Here is a 25100-nt window from a genome sequence, read left to right on the forward strand (position 1 = left end):
AAGTTAGAAAGCAAAATAGAAATATAAAATAACATAGTATAGAAGTAAAAAAAAAAAGTTATTGCAATTGCAACGATTTTTTAAGACAAAAATTCATTTCTTCTTCGTCTAAGGACTTGACGTAAAGACACTTACTTAATAGTTCGTTGTTGATGTTCATTTTGTAATGAGTAGACCATTCGATGCATTGGGATAATGATTTCACAATATGGACCGAAGTTCTAAATCTTGAAAAATTAATTAATTGCTCATCATCGTCCGAATTTATGGTACCATTACCAAAACCAGTGGCAGTATTGATTGAGGAATTCATTACTGTAGCTTCACCGATAGATCCACTAATGCTATTACCATCAGCAAAAGAAATGTCATCGCGAGCATGGTTGGCAGGAATTTGAGGAGGCGATGCAAATATGCTATCATTATCGGGAGAGGAAAATTCTCTCTTTGGGGTTGCCTTTTTCTTAACATATTTGGGTCTTTCGGCATTGAAAATTAAATCTGACAAGTATAATCCAACAAATGGTATGCAACCTTTAGAAGGTTTGATTTGATTAATACATAATCTAATGTTCAAAAAGTTTTTGAATGGAGAGGCTAAGTCTTCCAAATTTTTCAACGTTAGTATATCACCCGGTGCTAGGTTATTCCAAGTATCTTTTAATTTTTGGATTTTTTCACTAGTCAAAGCTAAAATGATTTGCATTAATGATGAAAAATTTTGTAAATCTAAACATTTTTGAGCAATGTGAATGAATCGTGAGATGATATTAATTCGTTCTTCTTGATCCTTTGTTAATAATATTTCGGAAATGATCCAATTCACCATTAAATTAAATCTCGATATAACTAAATTAACTCCTTTATTTTCATTATAATATTCTTCGTTAACGATAATTTCTAACCAACTATTAACTGGAGTTAATTCTTGATTCCATTTCAATTCGATTAATTCTTTCCAATCAATTTCTTGTAACATATCTTTTTCAATTATGGTGAAATGATTTGCTAATGATGTAGAATCATAACTTAATATAAATGAGATATGTGAATCATTATTCATAACGTTCATCACCGATAATAAATCTGATGATATATGATAACCATCCAAAATGACTTTTGGTGTTGGTAAGAAAATCGGACTGCTAGTTTGACTATTTGAGTTTGAATTTGAATTTTCATTCGAATTGGAATTACCAAAATAAAAAATGTCATCCTTATTGCTGTTAAGATTGAATTCATCTTTTGGTGAAATCGATAATAGCTTTTTCATTTTAGTGGATTTTTTATATGTCATTGTAGTATTTGGTCTTCGTGGAGTTAATGGTTGTTCTTGAGTTAAATTAGCAACATCGGTTGAGTAGCTTATGGCATCTTCGGTATTAGCGTTAGCAATTTGATCCATAATATCAGTTTCCTCAAATTTTTCACTGTGAGTTTCTGATTCCTTATTCAAATTATCTAATCGTTCAAGATTGGTTAAATTTTTATCATTATTTGAAATTATTGATCTTCTACCTTCTAATTTATATAATGCAAACTCAATTGGATCATTTGTTTTGAAAGATTCGTCGGGGATAGCAGCTAATTCCTTCAAAACATAATTGCTAATACCAGGAATGGCAACTGAATTAGTTGAAGAATCCATACTCGGAGTCTTATTACTTGAATTTTCAAGCTTTTTATCCTCTTTAATTGAAGCACCTCTACTTTTAGCAACAACAGAAAAAATCGAACTATCACCAACATCAGAAGTTTTAGAAGATCTTTGAGGTAAGACAGAGTTTCTCTTTTTCTGTTGAAAAAGGGACATGCTCGATTCATTCAGATTAGTAAATGGAAGTTCAGTCAAAGCTCCTAAAGTACTAACTCTAATACTTTTCCTAGTTGATGATCTTGATGCAATTGAACTTAATGAAGTGGTTGTAACTTTAACAGGTAAATCAAGTGAGTTCATATCATTGGTAGAATTAGTGGTATTGCTACCATTACTTTCATTATTTTTATGATTAACTGCACCTCTTAAGTTATTACAACCAGTTTTTTTCTTTAATCCATTTTCGAAATAATTTTCTTTATTGGTTTGATTTTCGTGATTATTTGAAAATGAAATTGCTGAATCATAACTAATATAAGACTTATAAGAATCTCTTCTCATCATTGAATGATTAGATTTACTTGATAAGCTTCTCATTGGTTTGTTATTATCGACATTTTCAGAAAAACTAATTCTCTTTGCAACTTTATTATTAGATATTGGACTAATTGCAATTCCTAAATCAGCAATTTCAGCATCATATTGGGTTATATTACTTGGAGTTGATATTGAAGAGTTATAAGAATTTTGAGAACGATTTGATTTCTTAGAATGCTTTGAATTGTTTGAATTATTAGAATGATTTGAATTGTTAGAGTGAGTATATTGAACCGATTGAGGTTCTACTGGTAGATCACTACTAACATCAAAGTATTGAGTGCTAGCTTTTGCTAGTCTTTTACTCGAAATGTCTTCATTATTTATAGTTGATGGACTGATTTCATGACTAGAGGAGCCGATATCGTTACTAGAAGGACTTATATTACTAGTAGGACTGATCTCGTGATTACTAGAAGGATTAATTTCATGAGTAGAACCCATATCATGACTCACATTATTTGAGGGACTGAAATCAAATTTTGAACTAGTTTCAATATCATCATTTCCATTATTTTCAATATCATCATTTCCATTTACAAAGTTTGAGTTATCAAGATTATCATCATCATTCCAATTAATCAGAACCGGTCTTTGAAAAGATTCATGTTTATCCATATCACGAGGAGAGTTTTCGATATTAATCAAGTTATCGATCTTAACTATATTTAAATCTGATAAATCATTAATTGTGATATTATCATTTGAAATTTTTGAAGTTGTTTTTGATTTTTTAGTTGGAGAACCTAATTCAGCAATTGAAGGTTCAAAATTACTTTCAGTATCATCATAATCATTGACATCAACAAATTCATCATTTTGATTTAAATCAGGGATTTCATTAATAGTATCATTTGAATTTTTGAAATAAAAACGAATTAAATATTCTAATTCATCAATTATTCTGGCACTTAATATATCTACTCTGTTACCAATTTTTATTTCATCATCTTTATTTATGACGTTGATTGCGTTATTGATTAAATGATTCAAATCATTGGAAGAATCCGATTGTTTATGATTGAAAGTTTTCCTCCAACCATCAACCAATTTTTTGATTGAGTTTTTACGATTTAAATCATTTTTGAAAGGTTCAGTTAAATCAAAGGGGTCATTACTTTTTCTTTTAGGAGAACTAGTTAAAGAATTTTTCAAGATATAATCCATTTTTTTAACTGGAGTAGGAGGAACAATTGATTGAATTTTGGAAGAGGGTAATTTAATATTACCATTAGTGGAAAACCCGATATTTTCATCATTAGAAACATCTTGTTGATTTGAAGTTTTCTTTAAAACCACTGAAGAATCTTTTAAATTCATATGATTATGTTTATTTTGAGCCTTTTTCTTAATAACTTGTTTATTTTGAGATTTATGATCTTGTAGTTTATTATTAAGAGAAATTCTTGAACTTTGATGTTGTAAAAGTAAATTATTAATTGAAAATTGAGGATTTTCATTAATTGAATTTGAATCATCAAAAATCAACATTTTATGATGAATTTTTTGATCATATAGTGATAACATTGCTGATCTTCTAAATGAAGGATTGGTGTGGATTGATATTTCAGTGTTTGATTTTGATATTTTCTTAATTGAGGTAATTTCTGACATGATTGGTAATGAATAACTTAAAATATTCTGAGTCGGTAAATTTATATTCCAAAATTCATTTATTAGAGAGATCCAATGATTTTTCAAATCACCAATAATTTTTTTTTCAAAAATCATTTCTTCATTGATTAAATTTGATTCATTAGTTATTTGATTCATATTATATATGAAAGTATCACATAAGTATAAATTTGTTTTAAAATCATCAACAAAGTAATTTAATAACCAATGTCTCAATACAACAAATGTTCTTAACAAAACCAATTTCCCTAATTTGACGTTTGATTCTTGTTTAGTATTTATATATTGCAATGACCAAATTATTCTAGTTAATAGTAATGTTAAAATAGTATGACTATCAGTGAAAATTCTATAAGTTAGAAAAAAATCACAAATAAAATTATAGTCAATAACTTCCGGTGAAGTTAATTGAACCAATAACGCTTTTAAAGTTGCATTATTAATTAAATCAGGGTTTGTTTCATCAAATTTTACAATTAATTCATTTTCTTTAGTTAAACTTGGGAAATAATAAGTATCATCAAATATTGATTCATTATGTTTATTATACTGGAAGTCGTTATGGATTCGATTACTTTCATTGACGATATTGATCACCGTAGCATTGGAGGTGTTATTGGACTCTTCAAGATCAAGCAACTCTTCCGATTGACAATCAATTGAAGGACTAGGTAGCTGTTGATTCTCTCCAAGAAGTCTTTTATCTGGATGAAACAGCCTCATCTTATGAAACGATTTTCTACCAGAAGAATGTTCCTGATATTCCTCCTGATCCATTTTTACCAAAGATATATCGATATATATCAACCTCGATGATCTCTAACCAGGCTAATTTCAGTTGTATTGACACTATTCTTGGGTTGAACAGTTAACCATCTACAGTTTTCTCTGTCTGGCAGTTTTTTTTTTCACTTACACTATAATATCAGGGTTTCCCTTACCTAAAACAAACAAACAACCAAAAACCTTGCTTCAAAAGCTGATGATGGCTTTCAGCATTTGTTTGTAATAGCCATTCTACTTTGTTTATGTTTACTCTTAAACAATCATTGTGTATTTGGTTATTTGAGCCTTTATTGTTTATAATTTTGGTTGAAAAATTTCGCGTTTTGCTAACAAAACAAATGTTCCAAAAGGAAATCGATTTGATTAGCGAGATATAACAAAGTCTACTTAAATACCTTAACTGGACAAGAGGAGGACCCGTAAGTCAATTAGACGATCAGTTCAAATTATGGCGGATGGTATCTTTTAATGCTGCAAATGGAGAAGCTCTAAAAGAATTATCCAGTAATAATTTATTAAAATTTTTGTATTCATTCTTCATGATTTTAGCATGACCTGATTGTTTATTTGCATTCGGTAAGTTCGATTGTTTTTTACTGGGTTTTACGTATTCCGGTGTAGTGCTGGTGGTTGTGGTTGTGGTTGTTGTACTCTCCAATGCCAGTAATAAATCGTCCATTTTTGGCTTTAATTCCTGTTTTGCCTTTCTCTTTTGACGTCTTGCACTAGACTTACTAATACCTCCACTTATGTTAAAGGTCACCTTCTGCTGTAGTTTAGTGTTGAAGTCCTTACTCTTATTCAATTGTTTTTCCTTCTTTGTTATTTGCAGTAATTTAAGTAAAGGATTTTCATGGTGTTCTTCTTCTTTGAGCTCTGCTATTTTATTGGACAACTGACTTTTCCTGCCTACTTTTGCCGACTTGGCTCTTAGACTGTTTCCCTTCTTGGTGATGGCCTATAACTGTTAGTGCTGACTCGTAGTTGTATTTGATTGTTACATACCATTCTGTTAATGAATAAGTGGTAGTTATTCTTCGATGAGCTTGTAACCTGCAATTTATAAAGCTGTGCGTGTGCGACTCAGTATCACTATACGAACTTCTATACTATACCAACTTCCATACTACTATACTATACTATACTATACTATACTATACTACTATACCAACTTCTATATTACACTTCTATACTACTATACCTTCTATATTATTATACCTTCTATACTACTATACCTTCTATATTATTATACCATACTCATATGCTAACTAGGTACCCTTTACAGGTTTGCTGGCTGCTTGTCCACTAGTAGTCTATACGAATCTACTTGCACGACACTTGATACAACTCAATGTCTATACTTACTATTGCTCCTCTACTGGATAAGAATCGCTACATACATCTATATACAATAGTATATGTTGCATAGAAAATTCACTAATTTCGCAGTATTTACTAAAATTAAACTAGTGGAATGTTTCGGCCACACAAAGCATAGTTTCGAGATCCTCCATCTATTATCATTGTTTTTCCGATTGTAGTGAAAAGATCAAGCCAGAGATGAGCTGGTTAATACCAAACTTCGATGGATTCGACTAAACTTACCTTGTTAATTGTATTTGTGCTAAGTTAATTGGCTACGAAGTTTGCTTGTATAGCAGTCAAGCTTGATCTCAGTTCACCAAATCTACAATGAAAACGTTTTTGTACAGTTTATTTCTGTAACAATTAGACCAAATCGACACCAGGGGAGCTTTGTTGACTTTGCCAGGGTGGAAATTAGAGTAGACAATATGGCTATATATATAATATAGTATTATCCAATTTACTTGCACAAACTACTCACTCAAAACACTAAGTTCAAGTGTTGCACAATTATACTTGAGCTGCACAGTTATACTCGAGCTGCACAGTTATACTTGAGCTGCACAGTTATACTTGAGCTGCACAAAACATGGCTGAGGTAAATTACTATTTAGTATTTACCAATGTAGCAAATAGAACGAAGTATGCCTTAAAACAATCCAATGGGTTTGATTCTTTGTTAATTGTTCCATGCGCAAAGCTCAACTTAATTAACTACCGGAAATTTATTCTACTCTGATACTAACCTCTCAACGATCTTCTCAATGACCTTCTCAATGACCTTCTCAATCGTGTAACAGTCGAAGTAGTGAAGTAGCTTAATTTAGATCTAAATGCTGCGAAATTAATGAATTCCTCATACAACTATATTATAAATATGTATATTCTATAGATACGAACATAGTATCAATACGTATATTGAATGGATGTATATACATCAATATTATAAATATAGATATAGTATTATATAATTTACTTGCATGAGCAATTCACTAATTTTGCAGCATTTCTTACAAAATTAAAAGTGATCCGCAGTGCTACAACATGTTTCAGTAATGCTAAACGTCGATGTCCTCAAACTATTGTCACTTTTTCTATCTGTATTTATAATAGCAAGACAAGGATCAGAACACTAAACGTTAATAAGTTCGATTAAACTTACTTTGTCCATTGTTTAAAGTTAATTAACTACCATAGGTTTATTATATAGCACTAAGTAAAAAGGAGTATATTTTTGCATTTATAGTTAAGAACGATCTCGTATCTTTTGGTAATTGATCATTAATAAATAAATCCAAGATCTCAGTGGTCTTCCACCCTGAAAACGTCTTGTGAAAGACTTTATTTTTTCTACTTCCATTCCCTTGTCCTTGAACAAATAGATACCAGGAGAAAGTATTGGTGATGGTGTCAGTGTGCAACTTGTTGGCGAATTCAACAAAGCCCAAAGGTAATTTTACTTAGCAACCAATTCTCTTCTAACTCAATGACCTTCTGAATTACTATTTAGATTCCAAAATTTGACCAAATTTAATTTGCTTAAGTTTTTTCCATACAAATATTCAATCAAAATGCTTATCACTAAGTACTTAGAAGATTACGAAGCTGTGTTCCACTAAGAAAATCCTACGTCCACGACGGAACAGAAACTTGGAGCTATAACCTTCGCTGCAGGTCAGGCATTAGAAGGAAGACTCGTAGAAGAGGGGCTTTATAGAACTCATGACGAAGTCAAAGGAATTTTAGCTGAAATGGTTTGTGACTTTACAAATCGGGTTCTTGACAAATTTGGTTGTGATTTAACACGAGAAGTTTTGACAAACGGGTTCATGATCTCGCCTTTGGGTGGTATGACTCATATTAACTACGTTTCGAGGCTTGGGATCCAGCTGTTTTTGGATCCCTCCATGTTGACTTTTAGAAATATATATTCTATACATGTTTAGATGTAATATGGAATCCACTCGTGAGAAATTCAAATTTCGCAGCAAATCGTGCTGAGTTACTTCACTACTTTAACTACGACATAATGCAAATGTTTCTTTAGTATCACTATATTTGTAGTAATTACAACTAGAATTCCAACATTCTTTGTTTATGAGTGTTCTTTTGCTATTTGTTCGATGCCCAAAGAAAGGTTAATTGGCTATAAGCTTTTCCAATCCTGAATACTCTTGGGAGATATGTTCCAAAATGATTTATACTTCTTTTCAGTTCCTTTCATAAAAGCAGTGTACTCTAAGAAACCTACGAGGAAGTCTATAATGGAAGAGATACTTTCGACGAATATGCTATCTCACGTGCTTGTTTATACACTGGTGCTACGTCTTTTGAAAAAAAGCTAAAAGATGGAGTCATATGACAACGCCAAAGAGCATTTCGGTAAGTTTGCCTTGGCGAATTTGATAAGTTTATTGCTGATCAAAGGTTAAAGTTTCTAGAGTATGATCTTGGAGATACCCAGGACCGAGCTAAAGAAGCTACTGATGCTTGTTATTATTCTCAATTCGGTCCAACCACTGACTGGACTCCAGATTCTCCAGCATTAGGGTTCTAAAGTATTGAAGCTATTCCATTAAGTAGCAATCTATTTATAGTGTAAGGGATCTATATATGTTACTTGTGCAATGACAATTTTCACAGTACTAAGCACACTAACTTCGACTTTCACGCAATTTTACAACTAAACAATACATATTAGAGTTGATTATTTGGTACATTTATTTGTGTCATTAAGTAGGCTCTAATATTCGATACAAAACCATTGACTTCTATTCTGGTAAAGGACCATGCAGAGACGAAGGTGATCAACTACCAAACGTTTATGGTATTCTGATACTAAATGACCTCATGTATTCCAAAGCTTATATTTAGTTATTTCCAGGTAAATATTCATTAACCCGAAAATCCATTTTTTGAAATCATTACTAGACAGTCTTTGCTGGGGGATACATCCCAAGCATTTACATTGGGTATTGTCTTCGCTGGATTTAAAAGACAAGGTAAGATCGAAAATTGAAACGCTATTTGTTACAACCAACAGTACTGAATCGGCTTCAATAACTATTTGATCAACTAATAATATCTATATATAATCTATATAGTGTAGCATGCACTGGTTTCATATCACTTTCTCTATACGTTTTCCATTGTCCCCATGGTTTAAGTGATTATTTCAGTTGGTTTTTCAAGTAGTAGGTACTACTTTAGCCCCTATGATTCGAATAAAATTACAATAAACGAACAGTCTCCGAAGACCGTATTGTCATCTTCCCTACCATTCTCTGTTTATATTATAAAGAAAGGAACAACTCGGAGCATCTAATATAAATGGGCATCTTGACCCAGACTGTCAACTTTTAAGATCCATATACAACCGTGGTCTTTTCAAATAATGACTAACTACCTTCTTCTATAATATATATGTAATCTATATACATATCTATGCTTGTATTTGCAGTAAAAGTTGCAAACTGAATAACCTGCACATAGTGTGAGATGAACCAAAAGAAAAAAAAAAAAAAAAAAAGGGAAAAAACAACATTGATAACTAGAAGACCTAGCGGTTAATCTACCATCAGATAAGTAAGTAACATTCGTTAATCCAGAACTCCACTGGGATCTAATAAGAAGTGTCGTTAGTTCCAGGTTGTTGATCAGCAGATCAAATTCTAAAATCCCGTCACGTGTACCCCTTTTAATCCATCCTATAAAACGATTTGAATCTACAATAATGAGTGGTTTGTCATTAGGCGATGACCACCCACTAACCGAAAAGAATTCGTCTAATAGTGAATCACCTAATAATAATTTGAAATTGAATATTATGAGTGAGTCTGATCGGAAGTCTTTTGAGGATGAACCCGATATTAATAATTTGAATCTTGATGAAGAGATTGATGATCTTCTACTGAATAAACGAAAACCATTAGACGAAGATATTGATCCTTTAAACAAATCGATAGCTGAAGATAAGAATTTTAAATCAAATACTGCTAGTAACACACATTCACCAAATCCAATTATTGAACAACATGAACATAAATTATCTGATTCTCAACAAAATTTGAGAAAATCATCGTCGTTAATTCCAATAACCAGTGAAGCAGCTTTGGGTAATTTAAAAAATGATGATAATAATGAAAATTCAAAAATTTCGGCTTATGCCAGATTAGATTTTGAAAATTTCACCTTTTTCGTTCAAACTTTACAAGTTGTTTTGGGTAGAAAATCAAATGATGAATTATTACAATCTTCTCATCATGCTGTTGATGTTCATTTGAGTTCTAAAAAAGCTATTTCAAGACGTCATGCTAAGATTTTCTATAATTTTGGTACACAGAGATTTGAATTATCTATTTTAGGAAGAAATGGTGCATTTGTTGATGATTTATTCGTTGAAAAAGGTATTACTGTTCCTTTAATTGATGGTACCAAAATTCAAGTTGGTGATATTCCTTTTCTGTTTGTTTTACCTTCAATCGAACCAAATGAAAACGATGAAAGTAAATTATTATCAAAACCAATGAATCCAACTGATGCAATTAACTTAAGATCCAATTTATATTCTGGCTCTTCTTCTCCTCCGAAATCAATAAGAAGAAAGTCTTCAAAATTATCAAGAAAACCTTCAATATCTTCGGATAATCTTCATTCTCGCAAGAATTCAAAAGTAAAACTACCGAGAAAATTATCTGATGCTAGAAGAAAATCATTAGCATCAGCAACAAATGACGAAATTAATGAAATTTTAAATGCTTTAGGTGCTGATTCTATCGATTCAATAGCTGAAGATAATGATGAGTTTATAGATGCTCAAATTCAAGCAATTCTAGAAGGTCATGAAAAAAGTAATTCCAATAAAAATGAATTTAATAACGCTTTGAAATTGGCCCTGTTCAATGAATCGGCTATAGAAGATGAAGAAGATGAAATTGATAAACTTGTTCAACAACATAACCTTGAACAAGGTGTAACATTAGATGAATCCATTTTGAATGATGAATCAAAAGACCGTCAAAATGATCACAATAATAATAATACTAATACTAATAACGATAATAACGAAAATGATGATATCAATATGGACTTATCAATATTGAATCAAGAAATTGCAACTTTAGCACCATTGATTGATGCTCATAATCATGACCTATTGAAAGAAAAGGAAGATAAAAAGAAAAAATTGGAACTCTCAAAATTCAAAAAATCCCAAAATTCAAAAAAATCTAATAAAAAGCAATCTGGTAAAGATCAAACTTCACCTCCTTTAAATTCAGTTTCTCCACCTTCAGTTATTACCAGTAATAATATGAATCCCTTGATGGGAAAACCTGCTCCTCCTAGAATGGGAAAACCTGCTTCCATACAACCCCCTGCAAATAGATTATATGGTAGACCTTTAACTGGTAAATCTTCTTTTGGTGAAGAATCAATGTCTTCAAATTCATTACCTGTAAATTATCAGAATATTCCAAACCAAATTACTCAACCTCCTTTAGTTACAAATGTCCCCCCTCCAATTGTTAGACCTCCTCCTCCAAGACCTTTACCTCCTAAATTAGAGGTCCCAGTCAATACTATAACTACAGTTCATGTTGTGTCTTCTTTAATACCTGCCAAAGCAATTACAGTTGACCCTTTTAAATTCGAACTTGCTCCTATCTGTGTACTCAAATCTCTAGATGAACCTAATAGTACACCTAAGATTCCGAAAAAAAATAAAGATATGTCAATACTCAAATTGACTGCTAAAACTGCCCATCCAACCGGTGAAGTACCTGAACAATATAAAACTAAACCAAATGTTGCATTTCCAACGATGATTACCAGTGTTTTGAGAGCAAAAGCAGGAGATTATGGAATGACTTTACCTGCAATAATCGAAGGAATTAGAGAAATGTATCCTTACTATAAGTATTGTCCAGATGGTTGGCAATCAGCTATAATTCATAATGTTGAATTAAATAAAATATATAAAAAAGTTTCAAACTATGGTCAAAAATCAGAGTGGACTTGGACCATGGACAATGCTTATATAGAAGAAAGAGAACGAGTTAGAAGAAAACAACAAGAAATGGCTGCTGCTAGAGCCAAAGCCGCAGCTATTAAAGCTGAAGAACTTAAACAAAGACAAAAAATTGAAGCTCAACAAACTGCAATTTCTCAAAATATTACTGCAAGAAATGTTCCGGCTTATACTTACAATCCAAATGTTCGTTTACCACAATCACAATTCATTTCACAACTTCAACAAAAGCAAGCTTCATCTTTACCTGTCAACGGCCAAAAACCAAAAACAATTGCAGAACTTGCAAGTGAAATTAGAAGAGATGGAGTGGGATCGAAGGCTCCATTATATTTTAAACCTCAAACTTCCACACAAGGAAATAAACCTGGTGAATTACCAAGACCTATGTCTGGTTCCAACTCTCCTGCACCAACTAGTGCTTACTCAAATTCTCCTGGAACCCATTCTAAATCACCAATTGGCTCAGGGTCTCAATCTCCAACTACTATTAAAGCACAATTAGCTGCAAACAGATCTCAATCACCATCTCAACAATCACAACCCCCGGTTATGAATTCAGATACTAAGAAGTCATTAGCTTACCTTCAAAAAGAATTGTTTGTATTATATAAGGCAAGAAAGTTGTCATACAATACTGCAACTACTACAGAGATTATCACCAAAGCACTAGCCACTACTATTGCACAGGTAAATGTCATAGGAGCCAGAGCTGGCTGTGGTGATAATGCTTTGAGTTTTTTGGTTGAAAAAGCTCCTCAACAAGTGAGTAAAATTTTGGATATTGCTTTGACAAAATCAATTAAAGAGAAGCAAGGTACATTATCATCCAGGCAATCCAGTAGAGATGGTACGCCGGTACCACAAGGGAGTCCCCCGGCATCTGCTCCAGCATCTGCTCTATCTCCAAATGACCAGCCAAAACAAGTTTCACAGCCAGTTTCTCAACCAGTCGTTCAATCAGACGTGGGGCCAAAGCAAAGCTCTCAAACTTTGGACGCAAAATCTGCCTCGGGCCAATCACCCTTGTCCAGTCAACAGTTAAGAGGACCAAATGGTCCTTCTTCTCTGCCGCCATCTGGTCAATCAATAAAGACCTCATCATCTCATGCAAACCCCGTTCTCGTATCAGATAAACCTTCATTCACACCAAGTACTAATCAAAACACGTCGATTCCACAATCCCAAGTCTATTCGTCATCTCCCATAAATAAACAAAATGCACCCATAGAACAAAGACCAGCCTCAACTGTTGCTGCAAACCAGTCACCTTCAAACCATCCTCAGGTTTCTACTAGCCCAGGCATCAAGTCAAATTCCCCTATTGTGGCACCAAGTGGCTTGTCTTCACATCAATCGGCTAGCCCCAATGGAGCAGCTACAAATAGTGCTCTGAAGCCCCAATCACAAGAATTCGGTGGTCAGTCCACACCAGCTGCTGTACAACCTCCGGAATCGCAACCAGTCAAACCACTGGTGGCACCAGCCACTAATTCCTCTCTCGCAGACGATAGCAGTCTGGAGAATCAATCATCTTACAACAAGACGTTAGCAAATTCTCGTCCTTTGGTAAAGTCTCCAGTTCAACAGCCCCAGTCAACAACTGGAGCATCTACCTCACCTACACCTTCGTCATACTCATCTGGATTGACCAAACCCCGTTATGGTTTATCCAAGCCTCCTAGCTTTCAAAAGACCGGGTCTCCTGCTTTATCTCGTCCTGCCTACTCTGGTCCAGGATCAAGAGGTACTGGGTCCTTGCCTCGGCCACCCCAATTCTTGTCTAACAAACCGCCGGCTGCACAACCCCAAAATAGTGAGCCATCCACCGGTGACAAAAGACCATTGGATCAAAATGGCGATAAAGTTAACGAGAACAGCCCTAGTAAGGTGATCAAGATTGAGTAAGTGACTTATAATTTAATAGAATAACGTATTTAATGTAATATAAAAATTTTTTGCAGTATGTGCACGTGACCAAGTTATGTACAGTTTCAGTACTTTAGAGCGAGAAACGCTCGAATATCAACATCTCAAAAATCATAAAAGGGTGGCAATCAGAATACTGATAAACTACTAATCAATCATCCCCTTACCACCAATTAAGATAGATATCATATACTTCACATAACCCTTCCCTTCATTGTTATTAAAAAGTAAAGTAACACGTCCTCGTTAGTATTGTTAACAATTGCATAAAAGAATCATAAGTGTAATTCGTCATAGTTATATATCAAACAGTATCCTGAAATAATGAATTCGATTTCTCAACAATTTTCACATAGCAATACGAATACTTATATGAATGAAATAAGTGCTGCCAAAAATGAGTTTGCCAGCGGGGTTCAATTAGATTTGGCACCATCAATTGAATTACCACCAATTTCACAACCAACTGAATTTTTGAGAGCTCATACTGATGATGCCAGTAATCCAGATTGTAAAATTAAAATTGCTCACGGTACAACCACATTAGCATTCAGATTCCAAGGTGGTATTATTGTAGCTGTTGATTCTAGAGCTACTGCTGGTAATTGGATTGCTTCTCAAACTGTTAATAAAGTTATTAGAATTAATCCATTTTTATTGGGTACCATGGCTGGTGGTGCTGCCGATTGTCAATACTGGGAAACTTGGTTAGGTACTCAATGTAGATTACATGAATTGAGAGAAAAAGAACGTATTTCTGTTGCAGCTGCTTCTAAAATATTAAGTAATTTAGTTTATGAATATAAAGGTATGGGTTTATCCATGGGGACCATGGTTTGTGGTTATACTAAAAAGGAAGGCCCAACTGTTTACTACGTTGATTCAGACGGTACTAGAATGAAGGGTGATATCTTTTGTGTTGGTTCCGGTCAAACTTTTGCCTACGGGGTCTTGGATTCAGAGTACCATTGGGATTTAAGTGTGGAAGACGCATTATACTTGGGTAAGAGAAGTATTTTAGCCGCCACCCATAGAGATGCTTATTCTGGTGGTTCAATCAACTTGTATCACGTTACCGAAAAAGGTTGGATTTATCACGGTAACCATAACGTTGGTGATATCTTCTATGACATCAAAGAACAAGAAAAGTCCTTCAATAATGTCGATGGTTAAAAGTAGTATTATTGCATAGTGCTCCCCTATTTCTTATAATATAATCATAAGTAATAAATCCTCTGTAGTAAATCTTCCGTAATAAGTCTGCAACGGTAGTTGCAGTCAAAATAGCTAGGGCTGTTGCCCTAGTGCATTGTCTTCAGCACGTGATACTCATATTCTACTCGTTTTTTTTTTTCCTTCGTTTTTTTTTTTTTTTTTTTTTTTTTTTTNTTTTTTTTTTTTTTTTTTTTTTTTTTTAGCAGTGCGAACTGCTCCCATCGAATTTTCACTTTACTCTCACTTTACTATTCTGAAAATTTTTTGATACTGTAGAAAAAGAATTTTTTTGAAGAATTGAAGCTTTCCCTTTTTTGAACTAACCAAAGTATAGCCAAAATGGTATGTGAAGAGGATATATGAGATAAACGAAATAGCATCGGGATCGTTGGGATGTATCAGAAGGTGGCAAGCTGAAGAGATTGAAGGAGTATCAAAGAATGGGAATGGATGAAAGAAATGAATCTATATATATTAGAATCAAATGAACAATCTTATTTGAATAATAGAACAGCAGGATCGATTCAAAGCACCTTATACGAGATGATGTTTCACATTAATGACAAGCAAATACTAACTGTAATTATAGTCTTCTAAAGCTCAAAATCCTATGCGTGAATTGCGTATTGAAAAATTAGTCTTGAACATCTGTGTCGGTGAATCCGGTGATAGATTAACCAGAGCTTCTAAAGTTTTAGAACAATTATCTGGTCAAACCCCAGTTCAATCTAAAGCTAGATATACCGTTAGAACTTTCGGTATCAGAAGAAATGAAAAAATTTCTGTCCACGTTACCATCAGAGGTCCAAAAGCTGAAGAAATCTTAGAAAGAGGTTTGAAAGTTAAAGAATATCAATTAAGAAGTAAAAACTTTTCTGAAACCGGTAACTTTGGTTTCGGTATTGATGAACACATTGATTTAGGTATCAAATATGACCCAGGTATCGGTATTTACGGTATGGATTTCTACGTTGTTGTCGGTAGAGCTGGTCAAAGAATTACCAGAAGAAAGAGATGTAGAAGTACCGTTGGTAAAAACCATTTAGTCCGTAAAGATGACTCTATTCAATGGTTCAAACAAAGATACGATGCTGATGTCTTAGATAAATAAACTAGTTAATCTTGTATCTATCTTTTAATTTAAAACGAAATCTAATAAAATATTAACCATATTTCTATATATTCTTGTAAGACGTTGTAGGAGTTTCAAATCTAGATTGCTGATCCGTACATTGCAAGGTTGGTAAGGCTATTCACCTCCATCTCCATCTCGTAATGGTAAGGCACCATTTCAGATTTTTGAGAACTGCACCAAAAAAAAAAAAAAAAAATTAAAAAATTAAGACTCACCCTTACGGTACGGGGCAAAAATAGTATATTTAACTTATAACAAGGTTAGTTTTCGTCTTTTTTTTCCAATAATTGGTAATATCTACTTTTGGAGCCTAGCAATGGTTATAATCAACTATGAACCATTGGAGCATTTACCATGTATGTATATTCACAATACAGAAAGATGACAGAGATACTAACAGAAGAATAGATATTGATGAACCTATAACAGAACAAGAAAGACATAATGTTGAACAGTTGATAAGACTTGAACTAGCAAATAACGAGAACGGTGGCGATAGTAATAGCTTGCATCCGTTAGTTAATGAGGTTATTCCCTTACCTAATCCTAATCGGTCAACACCATCGCCGTTACTAATGCAAGAAATCGAACGATACGAACAGGAAGAGGATACTGATGATGAACAGGAACCTGATAGACGTCTTTCAAATGGTATTGACTTATCCCGGTATTCGAATTTCAATGATGACGACCTTAATGATAATGACGACGATAATATTAATTACAATAATTTATATTCAACCTTGTCGTATTCAATGTTACACGAAAGAAATTTAACTTTAATGAATGAAAATAATGAACAGTTGGCTCAGTTGGAACAAAATCACTTAGCACAATTGTCAGACTTGAAAGAAGATCAACAAGAACAATTAACAAGAAAACGACAACAAATTGAAGACATCAATGTCATACGTAAGAAAAGACAAGTTGTTGATTTCAAACCAGTTAATGATTATCTCAATGATAGATGGAAAGACGGGATCAAGTCAGTGGTGGATCTAGGTATAGAATCTGCTCGTATGGATATGGAAATCCATCACTGAACTCTTTTACGATATCCATGATTTCTTCTTCATTTCATTTGGCCATAGCCTTTTATTTATTTCCTTATATATAGATATATATATATATATATATATATATATTGTTCGTTAATTCATGTATTCATCGCTGTAGTGAATTGGTGGAAACCTTCTTAAACATCATATCTGCTTTCGAACTACCAATATTAACAATCCGTGGGCATCCTTCCCGGTGTTTCTCCTGGCGAACACACTCTAAACAGTAGTAAGCAGCAGACCCTGAGCCTTCCTCTCTCCCTAACCCATTCCCACACAATATGCACTTATCTCCAAGGTGTCCAAACGAACATCCATCACATATTCTAACCTTAGCTGTCGGTTTGACATAAGAATCACATATTGGACATCTTCCATCACACTGTTGGCACACCTTCCCAACGCGTGTGCCTGGCTGTTTCATACACTGGACCAAGTCATACTGGTGACGTGACATTATTTGTTGGTGGTGTTGGCGGTGGTGGTGGTACTGGTGGTAGTGGCCTTCTCTTCTCTTCTCTTCTCTTCATCGCTTCTTTTTTCTTTATCGCTAATACCTCATATTGTGCTCATTTTTTGTTCTCGTTCTTTCTCTTTATAAGGAGATTCCAGGCATTTATCCACCCATTTCTACCATAACTTATTAAGCAACTAATACTATAAAAGGCCCAGTGGTATACTAAATCCATTTTCAAGCGAATAAAGATCAAAAATCGCAGGTTTTCCTAGCAAAATACGGATAGAATGGCAGAAAATCTACGTGTTGCCGCTCAGGAGGAAGAGTGCACCATCTGTCTAGAGCCCATCACTAAAACAAGCATCCTTGGAGTCATATCGAATTGCCATCACTATTATCACGATAAGTGTTTGCTTCAATGGAGTGCCAACTCAAACTCGTGTCCTACTTGTCGAAAGAAGTTTTACAAGATTGAAAATATTGATTGTCAAAATCCACACAAAATCACCTCTACGGTGGCAGTAAAGGATAAGTTATTATCAAACGATGCTATTAATGAAATCCCAGAGGAGTTTATAATAAGGCCTCATCAACAATATACTTCGATTCACCTTTCTGGGGTCAATGATCGAGAATCGCCAAATGGAGTTTGTTCGATCTGTTCAAGTGCTGATTATCGATTATCACGCACTAGAAATATGATAAGCTGCCAAATTTGTGCTTCAATGTTTCACTTGGTGTGTCTTGGGATTTCCGCTGACTCGGCAAATGATATTGAAGAATGGTTTTGTCCAATGTGTGATTCTCCTCAAGAATTATTGGTATTAGCCGCTCCTTCTTCTAATGGGTCAAGAGTTAGATATCGCCGATCAGCACCTTATCGTTCTACAGGGTCCTCCGGTACTCAAACGTTGTCTATCAGACCAACTACAGGATTATCAACGGGCCGCCAAACAACGACTCTGAGAAATTCAAGACCGGGATTGGTCATTAGAAATGAAAATAATGAATTGGATGATGATTTCTTGTATTCGGAGGACTTCAGTGAAGACTTTCACACCCATTTCAATTCCAATTCAGGCTTGTCCGCTGGATTCCGCAATCATCCATTATCACCTATTGCTACTCCAGTAGTTAATGGGGGTGTTCTTCTTCGAAGAGAAATGAGAAATAACCAAAATTTAACTGAAGACGAAGCTCAGTCATGGAACTTATTTGAAGAGGCTAGACGTAGTTCAAATTCTGAATTACCTCAAAGCTCAAACCCTTCAAATAGTATAAACGGTGAACGTAAAAAAAGACGGAAAAGAGCCGTCAATAACGATGATAAGGTTTCAGTTGGTCCTTCACAAAGCATACAGCAAACTGGGGGGTCGAGTAGTAGCGGATCTAGGATTGCCAGCTTGATAAGTCAAATTAAGACTCCTTCAAAGCCTGTTGCTATATCAAGAAATGACAACAGTAGCTCATTTTCAATACCAGAAGAAATGAATGCAAATTCGTCTCCTTCGAGTATCTCCGCAAGTCAACTGCCGTCAGTCTATAGTCCCACTGATGCTAGGTCTCTCGATAGTGACTATCAAACCGATTCAGAATCTAGCATTGGGAGTCGATCAAAGAAAAAGATTTGTCCAAATGATAATCATGAATCAACTATTGGCACTCCTGAACTTACTTTTGATCAGAAAAACGAAATCCAAAAACATATACGAAATTACTTAAGGCCCTTGTATAAACCTAGAAGATCAAATGGGAAATCTTCTGCTAATCAAATCATCAAATCCGAGGATGCGTATATGAATATCAACAAAGGTATTTCTCGAAAACTTTATTCTGCAATACTTTCTGACGCAACGATTGAAAATGGACGATATATCCAAAAAACAATAGATGACTATTTTGAAAACGAAAATAAATTGAAACAGCTCGTTGATAAGTATGTTGAGGACGAATTAACGACGTTACGAAATGCATAATCCATTCTTTTTTTATTTTTTTTTTTTTTGCCTTTTTTTAACCTTTATTTTAAAAATCTCTAAAACTTTTTATATAAGCCTATATATATATATAATAAAGGTTAGTGAAATTTTATCTACGACGAGGACCTTTAGGTTTATTGAATTTCAAATTCTGTCTACTAGTTGACAGTGGTTGATTAACCTCAGGTTTCAAATCGTTTAATTCTAATTCGTCCAAGTCCCCAACTTCGAGGACTTTGTCGACAACAACACCTTCATCAGCAAAAGATTTTATGAAGCTTATCAAACCTTGTCTATTTGAAGCATAGATCATTCTATCTTTTACCTTGGAACCAGAAGGGCATGAGTAAATAAAAGCGATTTTATTTGAATCGTAATTATAAATGGCAAATTGGGGATGAGGAGATGATGAATCAACCGCTTTAGTCAAATGGTCAACTAAAGAGTTTAATTCTACATTTGAACTCGAGGATGTTTTCTTGACAGTTTCATTTGGAACATCAATGTTGAAAGTGACCAAATTACCTGAATTTTTGAAATTTGGTAACGATTCAAATTCTTCCTTTAAAGATGGTTCAACATCAAATAATAACGCACCTCCAATGCTACTGCCAGCAGCAGTCTCGGATTCTCCGTGCATCGATGCTAGTTCCTTCTTAAAAGAATCCTGACTTGCAAGACCAGATTCTGCTAAAGATAATGTTTGTAATGAATTGATTTCCTTCATCATTTTTTCTTCACTGGTAAGGGCATTTGAATCATCCTGTTGAATGCTTGAGCTATTTTCATAATTTTTCAAATTTAACTCATCCAACTCAGTCCAAGCCAACAAATGAGATTTCTTAAATTGATTTGAACCTAATTGTTGTATCAAGGTATTCTTCGTTGAAGCATAAAGCATTTTTTGACGGATTGGTGCAGTGTCAGGTATAAAACTAATAAAAGCGTATGATCCCTCATCTTCTGGGACTATTATATAACCCGGTTGAGGATATTTCTCCTTAAAATAGCCATGTAAACCTTTTAAAACCTCTAATTTATCTGAACTTGAAGGTTGGGGGAATTCTTCGTCTGGAATCAAGGTAGTGCTATCATCCGATACCCTAATAACTAAAGCGTTTACATCAAAACTCTTGAAAGCATCTAATAACTCGGTAGACGCAGTGATCCCGGATCTTGCTGACATCTTTGGTGGGTTGTGCTAAACTTATTAAACAGTCAATTGCTAATCTAACATGGATTATTTAATACTGTTCGGTATACCATTTATCCAAAAGCCAAATCACCTTTGTGGTGTGCGGGTGTTTATGGTTATATGTACGGGCGTTGTTTCTGTGATAGTGTTATTGTTTTACTTTTTTAGTAGATCAATTTTTTACAGCTAACTTCCCAGTTATTCAATTGAAGTCTTTCACCAGTGACTGATGAACTTGTTTGGTATGATAGGTGGTCCGAGTCCACCTTCCACAGCCAGTATCCCCCTGTTTGAACAGGGCGAGAAAAAAGACTCTACCGATTTGCAGATAAGATCATTAGTTTATCTATATAAAAGGCTCCGAATTTGTAAATTAGCGTCTTTTTTAAAAGATGGGAGATTGAAATATGTGGATGGAGAGGAGGATGAAGACAATCTGTATTTTAAGAAGCTTGATGTGTTGTATAATACTGAAGGGTTCAAGAAGAAACTTGTTGAAGAGAATTATCGGATCACCATTGATTTTACAAAGAATAAATTTCGGTCGTTTTGCATTTTGAGTGAATACCCAAGTGAAAGTCTAACCAGACCATCTTCTCCCGTGAAGGGGCAGTCTGTGAACGAGGAGTTCAGTGAAGGGTACCCCGTACTAAAAGATCATAAAGAGAAAAAGAGTAAAGGATTCAAGTTTGTTTATTTACCATTACAGATAAGAATGAATGATTTGACTAGCATACTTGCCAACTCAGATATATATATCGAGCATTTCTCAATGTTCTCTTTGGAGGAGCGATATACGAAGGCTTTCAAAGCGGTGAAGCTGGTGATTGATAGTGATCGATATGATAATGATAAAGTCGTCAATCTAACGTTAGATGAAAAAGAGTTGATCATTAGAAACTATTTGACCAGTGTTGCATTTGCAATACAAGTCAAACGTATATACCTGGAGTATATGAAGAATGCATTGAAATCGAATGAATCAAAAAAGGAGCCAGCATCGCCAAAAAAGCTAAGTTCGAAACCTTCAATTTCCAATATATCCAGCACTTCCCCTATTAAATTGAGTTCAAAACCATCAATTACAAACTTATCGAATGATTTGAATAAATTATCGGTGGGAGCAACTCCCAAATTGAAATCAAAACCCTCAATTTCCAAGTTAAAACTTGAAGAGTTATATAACCCAGTCGCAGCTCCTCCAAAGTCTCCCACAAAATCTAGACCATCGAGACCATCTTCACCCACAAAATCCCCAACTAAGTCTTCAAGCAAGTCTACGAGTAAATCAGCTTCGAAAACATCCAGCGAAACCTCTTCATCCTCTGTTGATTCAGACTTGATGAAAAAATGTGAATGGGCCGTTTCTGACAAGCTCGCAAAGGAATCGGTTAAACTTCAGCCCAAAGTTTGTCAAGGTCCAAGGGAGACGTAGGGTAATAATTGGCTTGGGGTATATGGCCATCGGTGAAAACGTAATCTTTTAGAATGTCATCATTAGAAATGGAATTTTCAAAATTAATCAAGACTGGCTTTGCATATTTTGCAGTGTCCTCTTTCTTTGTAGTAGTACAACTATTTTTTTCAGACATGATTCTAGTGACGAAAGTAAGAGTAGAGCAAGTACCAAAAAATTGCACCCATTTAAGCAGCAAATTCAGAAAAAAAAAAAGTTAAATTTATCAACAGAACAAAATTTTTCTTTAAGAAAGCATTAGCATTTGACCATGTTTAGAGGCATCAGAGCACCACAGACCAGACTAATTAGAACCATTCATAGTAGTTCTATCAGGCCTAATCTATTTGGAGGTAAAAAAGTTACTCAGAATGATTTGGGCGCACCATCAGGAAAGGGAGAAGGGACCACCAATCCGGTTGATATATTGAAGAAGAATGATATTTTGATGTATTCTAATAAGCCGATAAATTATATTGAATCGGTCAAAGAGAATGGGTTCCATTTGGCAAATAACATAATGATACAATCCCCCGATAAAGAAGGGAATATAATTGGGGCATTATTGATTGAGACCGAAAACATTGAGGTTAATTTATCCAATGAAGGATTTAAGATTATTAATGGATTCATGATTGAATTTAAAGAAGAAGTACTTGGAATATTTGAGAAAATCCATCCCAAGCCTGAAATAGTGGTTATGGGGTTAGGTGGAAGATCAAGAATGTTATCCGAGAAGAATCGAGTTTACTTTGCCAAATTAGGGATTCAGTTGGAGATTGGAGACTCTAATAATGCAGCACAAATATTTGACTTACTAGCTACTGAAAGACCAAATGTAATTCTGGCATTTTTGTTGCCTCCCAATGTGTAAATAGGTAAATATATATATATATATATATTAATAATAAAAGTACATAAGTTACAGATCAACCAGTAATCTAATCATGAGGAGAGAAGGTATTATTTAAATGACTATTATTCAAATCATAATCATTGGGTATATCATGATTGAGGATTGGATAGTTCAAGACATTTTGATGTTGAGGAGTACTCATCATCATCATCATCATTACTGGTTGTTGGGGGTGTTGTTGTTGTTGTTGTGGGTGTTGTTGTGGTGGTGGTGGTTGATGTATCCTTGGAGGAGGCATATTGTATTGATTATATTGATTATAATGAAGATTGGGAGAAGGTTTATCAAACATTTTATCAAGAACGAATTTTTTATTTGGAGTAGACAGGATATTACCTAATTCAAAAGAAGAGTGATCAGTGGAAGACATATTCAAATTTGAATTCACCGAAGAGTTACTTTCTTTTGAGATATCGGAATCGTCTTTTCTTTTAGAAGGAGGAGGGAGAGAAGGATTAGGAGTTTTCTTTAACCTGCTTGCATTCAAATGGCTTAATTTTTTCGATTTAGATTGGTTATTTAATTTAGTGTGAACGTCGGTGAAGACAATTTGGAATTTATTCATTCCGGCTTGCATTTGTTGTTTATTATTTTTCTTTTTCGATTTTTTAGAAGGTTGTTTTCTTTCATTAAATACCCCCATTGTTGGTTTAAAATCGATTATATTTTTTTTAATTTCTTTCTTTGGAGTTGGACTTGGGGGTATTTTTTGATTTTCATCGTTGGACCTTAATCCACTGGACATGATGACTGTGGAAGGCGAAGACACCGGGTGGGTTGATTTAGCCGGGGTTTCAAAGTTCTTATTAGATAATTTCAAGGGGGTCTTTGTATTTAAAATGTTTGATGATACGTCGGTTAAGACTTTTTTCGAAGGAGTATCGGAGGGGACTTTACGGTATGATTTTTTATTCAAGATTGGTTTTTGTATTTCATCTCCATCTTCTTCGTCGTCTTCTTCTTCTTCATCGGTAAGTTTATCATCGATTTTTGTTGTTATTGAAAGCTTATGGGGTTGTCTTGGAGGGGTATCAATTTGAGTGATTGATCTTTTTTGATTATTCTCGCTGAAAAGAGACTGCTTCAAAGTCTTCTTATCATTTGGAGTCAATTTAAACTTGGAAGGAGTGATGGTATCCAAATCTTTCAAAGGAGTAGCTCTAATAGGACTATCCATGAAGAAATCGGTCAAATGTAAAGATTTATCATGGAAAGGGGTGATATTTTGTTGGTTTGACTGGGGGAGATTCAAGTTATGATTTAAAAAGGGAGTTAAGTTAAGACCCGAACCAAAATCCTCGTGGTTTGAAATAACTCCATTAAAGAACTTTGAACTTGGGGTCGAATTATAAGAAATGAATTGGTCATTGAAAAAAGTTTTACTAATCAACGGAGTCCAACCCGTTAAAGGCTGTTTAGAAGCAGAAGTGGTTGGGGGAAGAATTGAATTGGCCTTGGGAGTGTTTATATCTTTTGATCTTTTCAGTTTATGTTGTTTTGATTTTACTAAATCTTCATCATCGGTTTCATCATTTTTATTTTTTTCATCAATATCATTAAAGTTATTATAAATCAACGGGTCTATTAGTTGACGAGAAGGCGAGGAATGTAAGAATTCGTTTGACATCGTTTGAATAACTGGTAAAGATAAGTAACAAGTATCTGAGAGAAGGATTATCAAAATATAGAACGGTGAGAAAGGGACTTAAATCAACTTTTTGAGATGCGAATGAAATGAAAACAAAAACAAAT

General features: G+C 34.2%; 13 protein-coding genes across 13 annotated transcripts; 8 read left to right on the plus strand and 5 right to left on the minus strand.

Moving 5' to 3' along the window:
* Window positions 1-58: 58 nt before the first annotated feature.
* On the minus strand, window positions 59-4860 carry LTE1 (mitotic regulator; the record flags this gene model as incomplete). The annotated part of the gene is made up of 4 exons (XM_020222600.1): window positions 4427-4860; window positions 2971-4378; window positions 2444-2940; window positions 59-2362 (listed from the first exon to the last, which is right to left on the minus strand). The coding sequence occupies exons 1-4, from the start codon at window positions 4604-4606 to the stop codon at window positions 59-61; spliced, it is 4389 nt and encodes a 1462-aa protein (XP_020074502.1). The 5' UTR covers window positions 4607-4860.
* A 28-nt stretch (window positions 4861-4888) lies between these two features.
* On the minus strand, window positions 4889-5876 carry HYPBUDRAFT_12888 (uncharacterized protein; the record flags this gene model as incomplete). The annotated part of the gene is made up of 2 exons (XM_020219399.1): window positions 4889-5573; window positions 5868-5876. The coding sequence occupies 2 exons, from the start codon at window positions 5874-5876 to the stop codon at window positions 5052-5054; spliced, it is 531 nt and encodes a 176-aa protein (XP_020074503.1). The 3' UTR covers window positions 4889-5051.
* A 1642-nt stretch (window positions 5877-7518) lies between these two features.
* Window positions 7519-8021, plus strand: HYPBUDRAFT_153750 (uncharacterized protein). Its single transcript, XM_020221707.1, has one exon. It carries the CDS (start codon window positions 7732-7734, stop codon window positions 7924-7926), a length of 195 nt encoding a protein of 64 aa, XP_020074504.1. The 5' UTR covers window positions 7519-7731; the 3' UTR covers window positions 7927-8021.
* Window positions 8022-9536: 1515 nt separating this feature from the next.
* Window positions 9537-13916, plus strand: FHL1 (Fhl1p; the record flags this gene model as incomplete). The annotated part of the gene is made up of 2 exons (XM_020223309.1): window positions 9537-12925; window positions 13163-13916. Exons 1-2 carry the CDS (start codon window positions 9714-9716, stop codon window positions 13914-13916), a joined length of 3966 nt encoding a protein of 1321 aa, XP_020074505.1. The 5' UTR covers window positions 9537-9713.
* A 188-nt stretch (window positions 13917-14104) lies between these two features.
* PRE2 (proteasome core particle subunit beta 5) lies at window positions 14105-15147 on the plus strand. Its single transcript, XM_020221708.1, has one exon. The coding sequence runs from the start codon at window positions 14262-14264 to the stop codon at window positions 15108-15110; it is 849 nt and encodes a 282-aa protein (XP_020074506.1). The 5' UTR covers window positions 14105-14261; the 3' UTR covers window positions 15111-15147.
* Window positions 15148-15433: 286 nt separating this feature from the next.
* RPL11 (60S ribosomal protein uL5) lies at window positions 15434-16324 on the plus strand. The gene is made up of 2 exons (XM_020221709.1): window positions 15434-15494; window positions 15742-16324. Exons 1-2 carry the CDS (start codon window positions 15492-15494, stop codon window positions 16261-16263), a joined length of 525 nt encoding a protein of 174 aa, XP_020074507.1. The 5' UTR covers window positions 15434-15491; the 3' UTR covers window positions 16264-16324.
* A 279-nt stretch (window positions 16325-16603) lies between these two features.
* HYPBUDRAFT_142954 (uncharacterized protein) lies at window positions 16604-17390 on the plus strand (the record flags this gene model as incomplete). Its single annotated transcript, XM_020219841.1, has 2 exons — window positions 16604-16643; window positions 16696-17390. 2 exons carry the CDS (start codon window positions 16604-16606, stop codon window positions 17328-17330), a joined length of 675 nt encoding a protein of 224 aa, XP_020074508.1. The 3' UTR covers window positions 17331-17390.
* Window positions 17391-17451: 61 nt separating this feature from the next.
* HYPBUDRAFT_113819 (U2 snRNP complex subunit) lies at window positions 17452-17802 on the minus strand (the record flags this gene model as incomplete). The annotated part of the gene is made up of 1 exon (XM_020219000.1): window positions 17452-17802. One exon carries the CDS (start codon window positions 17800-17802, stop codon window positions 17452-17454), a length of 351 nt encoding a protein of 116 aa, XP_020074509.1.
* Window positions 17803-18089: 287 nt separating this feature from the next.
* Window positions 18090-19778, plus strand: HYPBUDRAFT_113492 (ubiquitin-protein ligase; the record flags this gene model as incomplete). The annotated part of the gene is made up of 1 exon (XM_020218970.1): window positions 18090-19778. The coding sequence occupies one exon, from the start codon at window positions 18090-18092 to the stop codon at window positions 19776-19778; it is 1689 nt and encodes a 562-aa protein (XP_020074510.1).
* A 77-nt stretch (window positions 19779-19855) lies between these two features.
* On the minus strand, window positions 19856-21001 carry HYPBUDRAFT_153753 (uncharacterized protein; the record flags this gene model as incomplete). The annotated part of the gene is made up of 1 exon (XM_020221710.1): window positions 19856-21001. A coding segment is annotated over exon 1 (1073 nt), but the record flags the coding sequence as incomplete, so codon positions are not given.
* A 189-nt stretch (window positions 21002-21190) lies between these two features.
* HYPBUDRAFT_153754 (uncharacterized protein) lies at window positions 21191-22529 on the plus strand. Its single transcript, XM_020221711.1, has one exon. The coding sequence runs from the start codon at window positions 21206-21208 to the stop codon at window positions 22409-22411; it is 1206 nt and encodes a 401-aa protein (XP_020074512.1). The 5' UTR covers window positions 21191-21205; the 3' UTR covers window positions 22412-22529.
* Window positions 22530-22689: 160 nt separating this feature from the next.
* Window positions 22690-23312, plus strand: HYPBUDRAFT_153755 (uncharacterized protein). The gene has a single exon (XM_020221712.1). The coding sequence runs from the start codon at window positions 22704-22706 to the stop codon at window positions 23304-23306; it is 603 nt and encodes a 200-aa protein (XP_020074513.1). The 5' UTR covers window positions 22690-22703; the 3' UTR covers window positions 23307-23312.
* A 61-nt stretch (window positions 23313-23373) lies between these two features.
* HYPBUDRAFT_7631 (uncharacterized protein) lies at window positions 23374-24975 on the minus strand (the record flags this gene model as incomplete). Its single annotated transcript, XM_020223676.1, has 1 exon — window positions 23374-24975. The coding sequence occupies one exon, from the start codon at window positions 24973-24975 to the stop codon at window positions 23374-23376; it is 1602 nt and encodes a 533-aa protein (XP_020074514.1).
* Between the last annotated feature and the right edge of the window lie 125 nt (window positions 24976-25100).

This window comes from Hyphopichia burtonii (assembly GCF_001661395.1).
Source record: "Hyphopichia burtonii NRRL Y-1933 unplaced genomic scaffold HYPBUscaffold_7, whole genome shotgun sequence".
Lineage (NCBI taxonomy): Eukaryota > Fungi > Ascomycota > Pichiomycetes > Serinales > Debaryomycetaceae > Hyphopichia > Hyphopichia burtonii.

Coding starts and splice junctions, on each gene's coding strand:
- HYPBUDRAFT_153750 (XM_020221707.1), top strand. CDS start 7,732: ATGGTTTGTGACTTTACAAATCGGGTTCTTGACAAATTTGGTTGTGAT.
- PRE2 (XM_020221708.1), top strand. CDS start 14,262: ATGAATTCGATTTCTCAACAATTTTCACATAGCAATACGAATACTTAT.
- HYPBUDRAFT_153754 (XM_020221711.1), top strand. CDS start 21,206: ATGAACTTGTTTGGTATGATAGGTGGTCCGAGTCCACCTTCCACAGCC.
- HYPBUDRAFT_153755 (XM_020221712.1), top strand. CDS start 22,704: ATGTTTAGAGGCATCAGAGCACCACAGACCAGACTAATTAGAACCATT.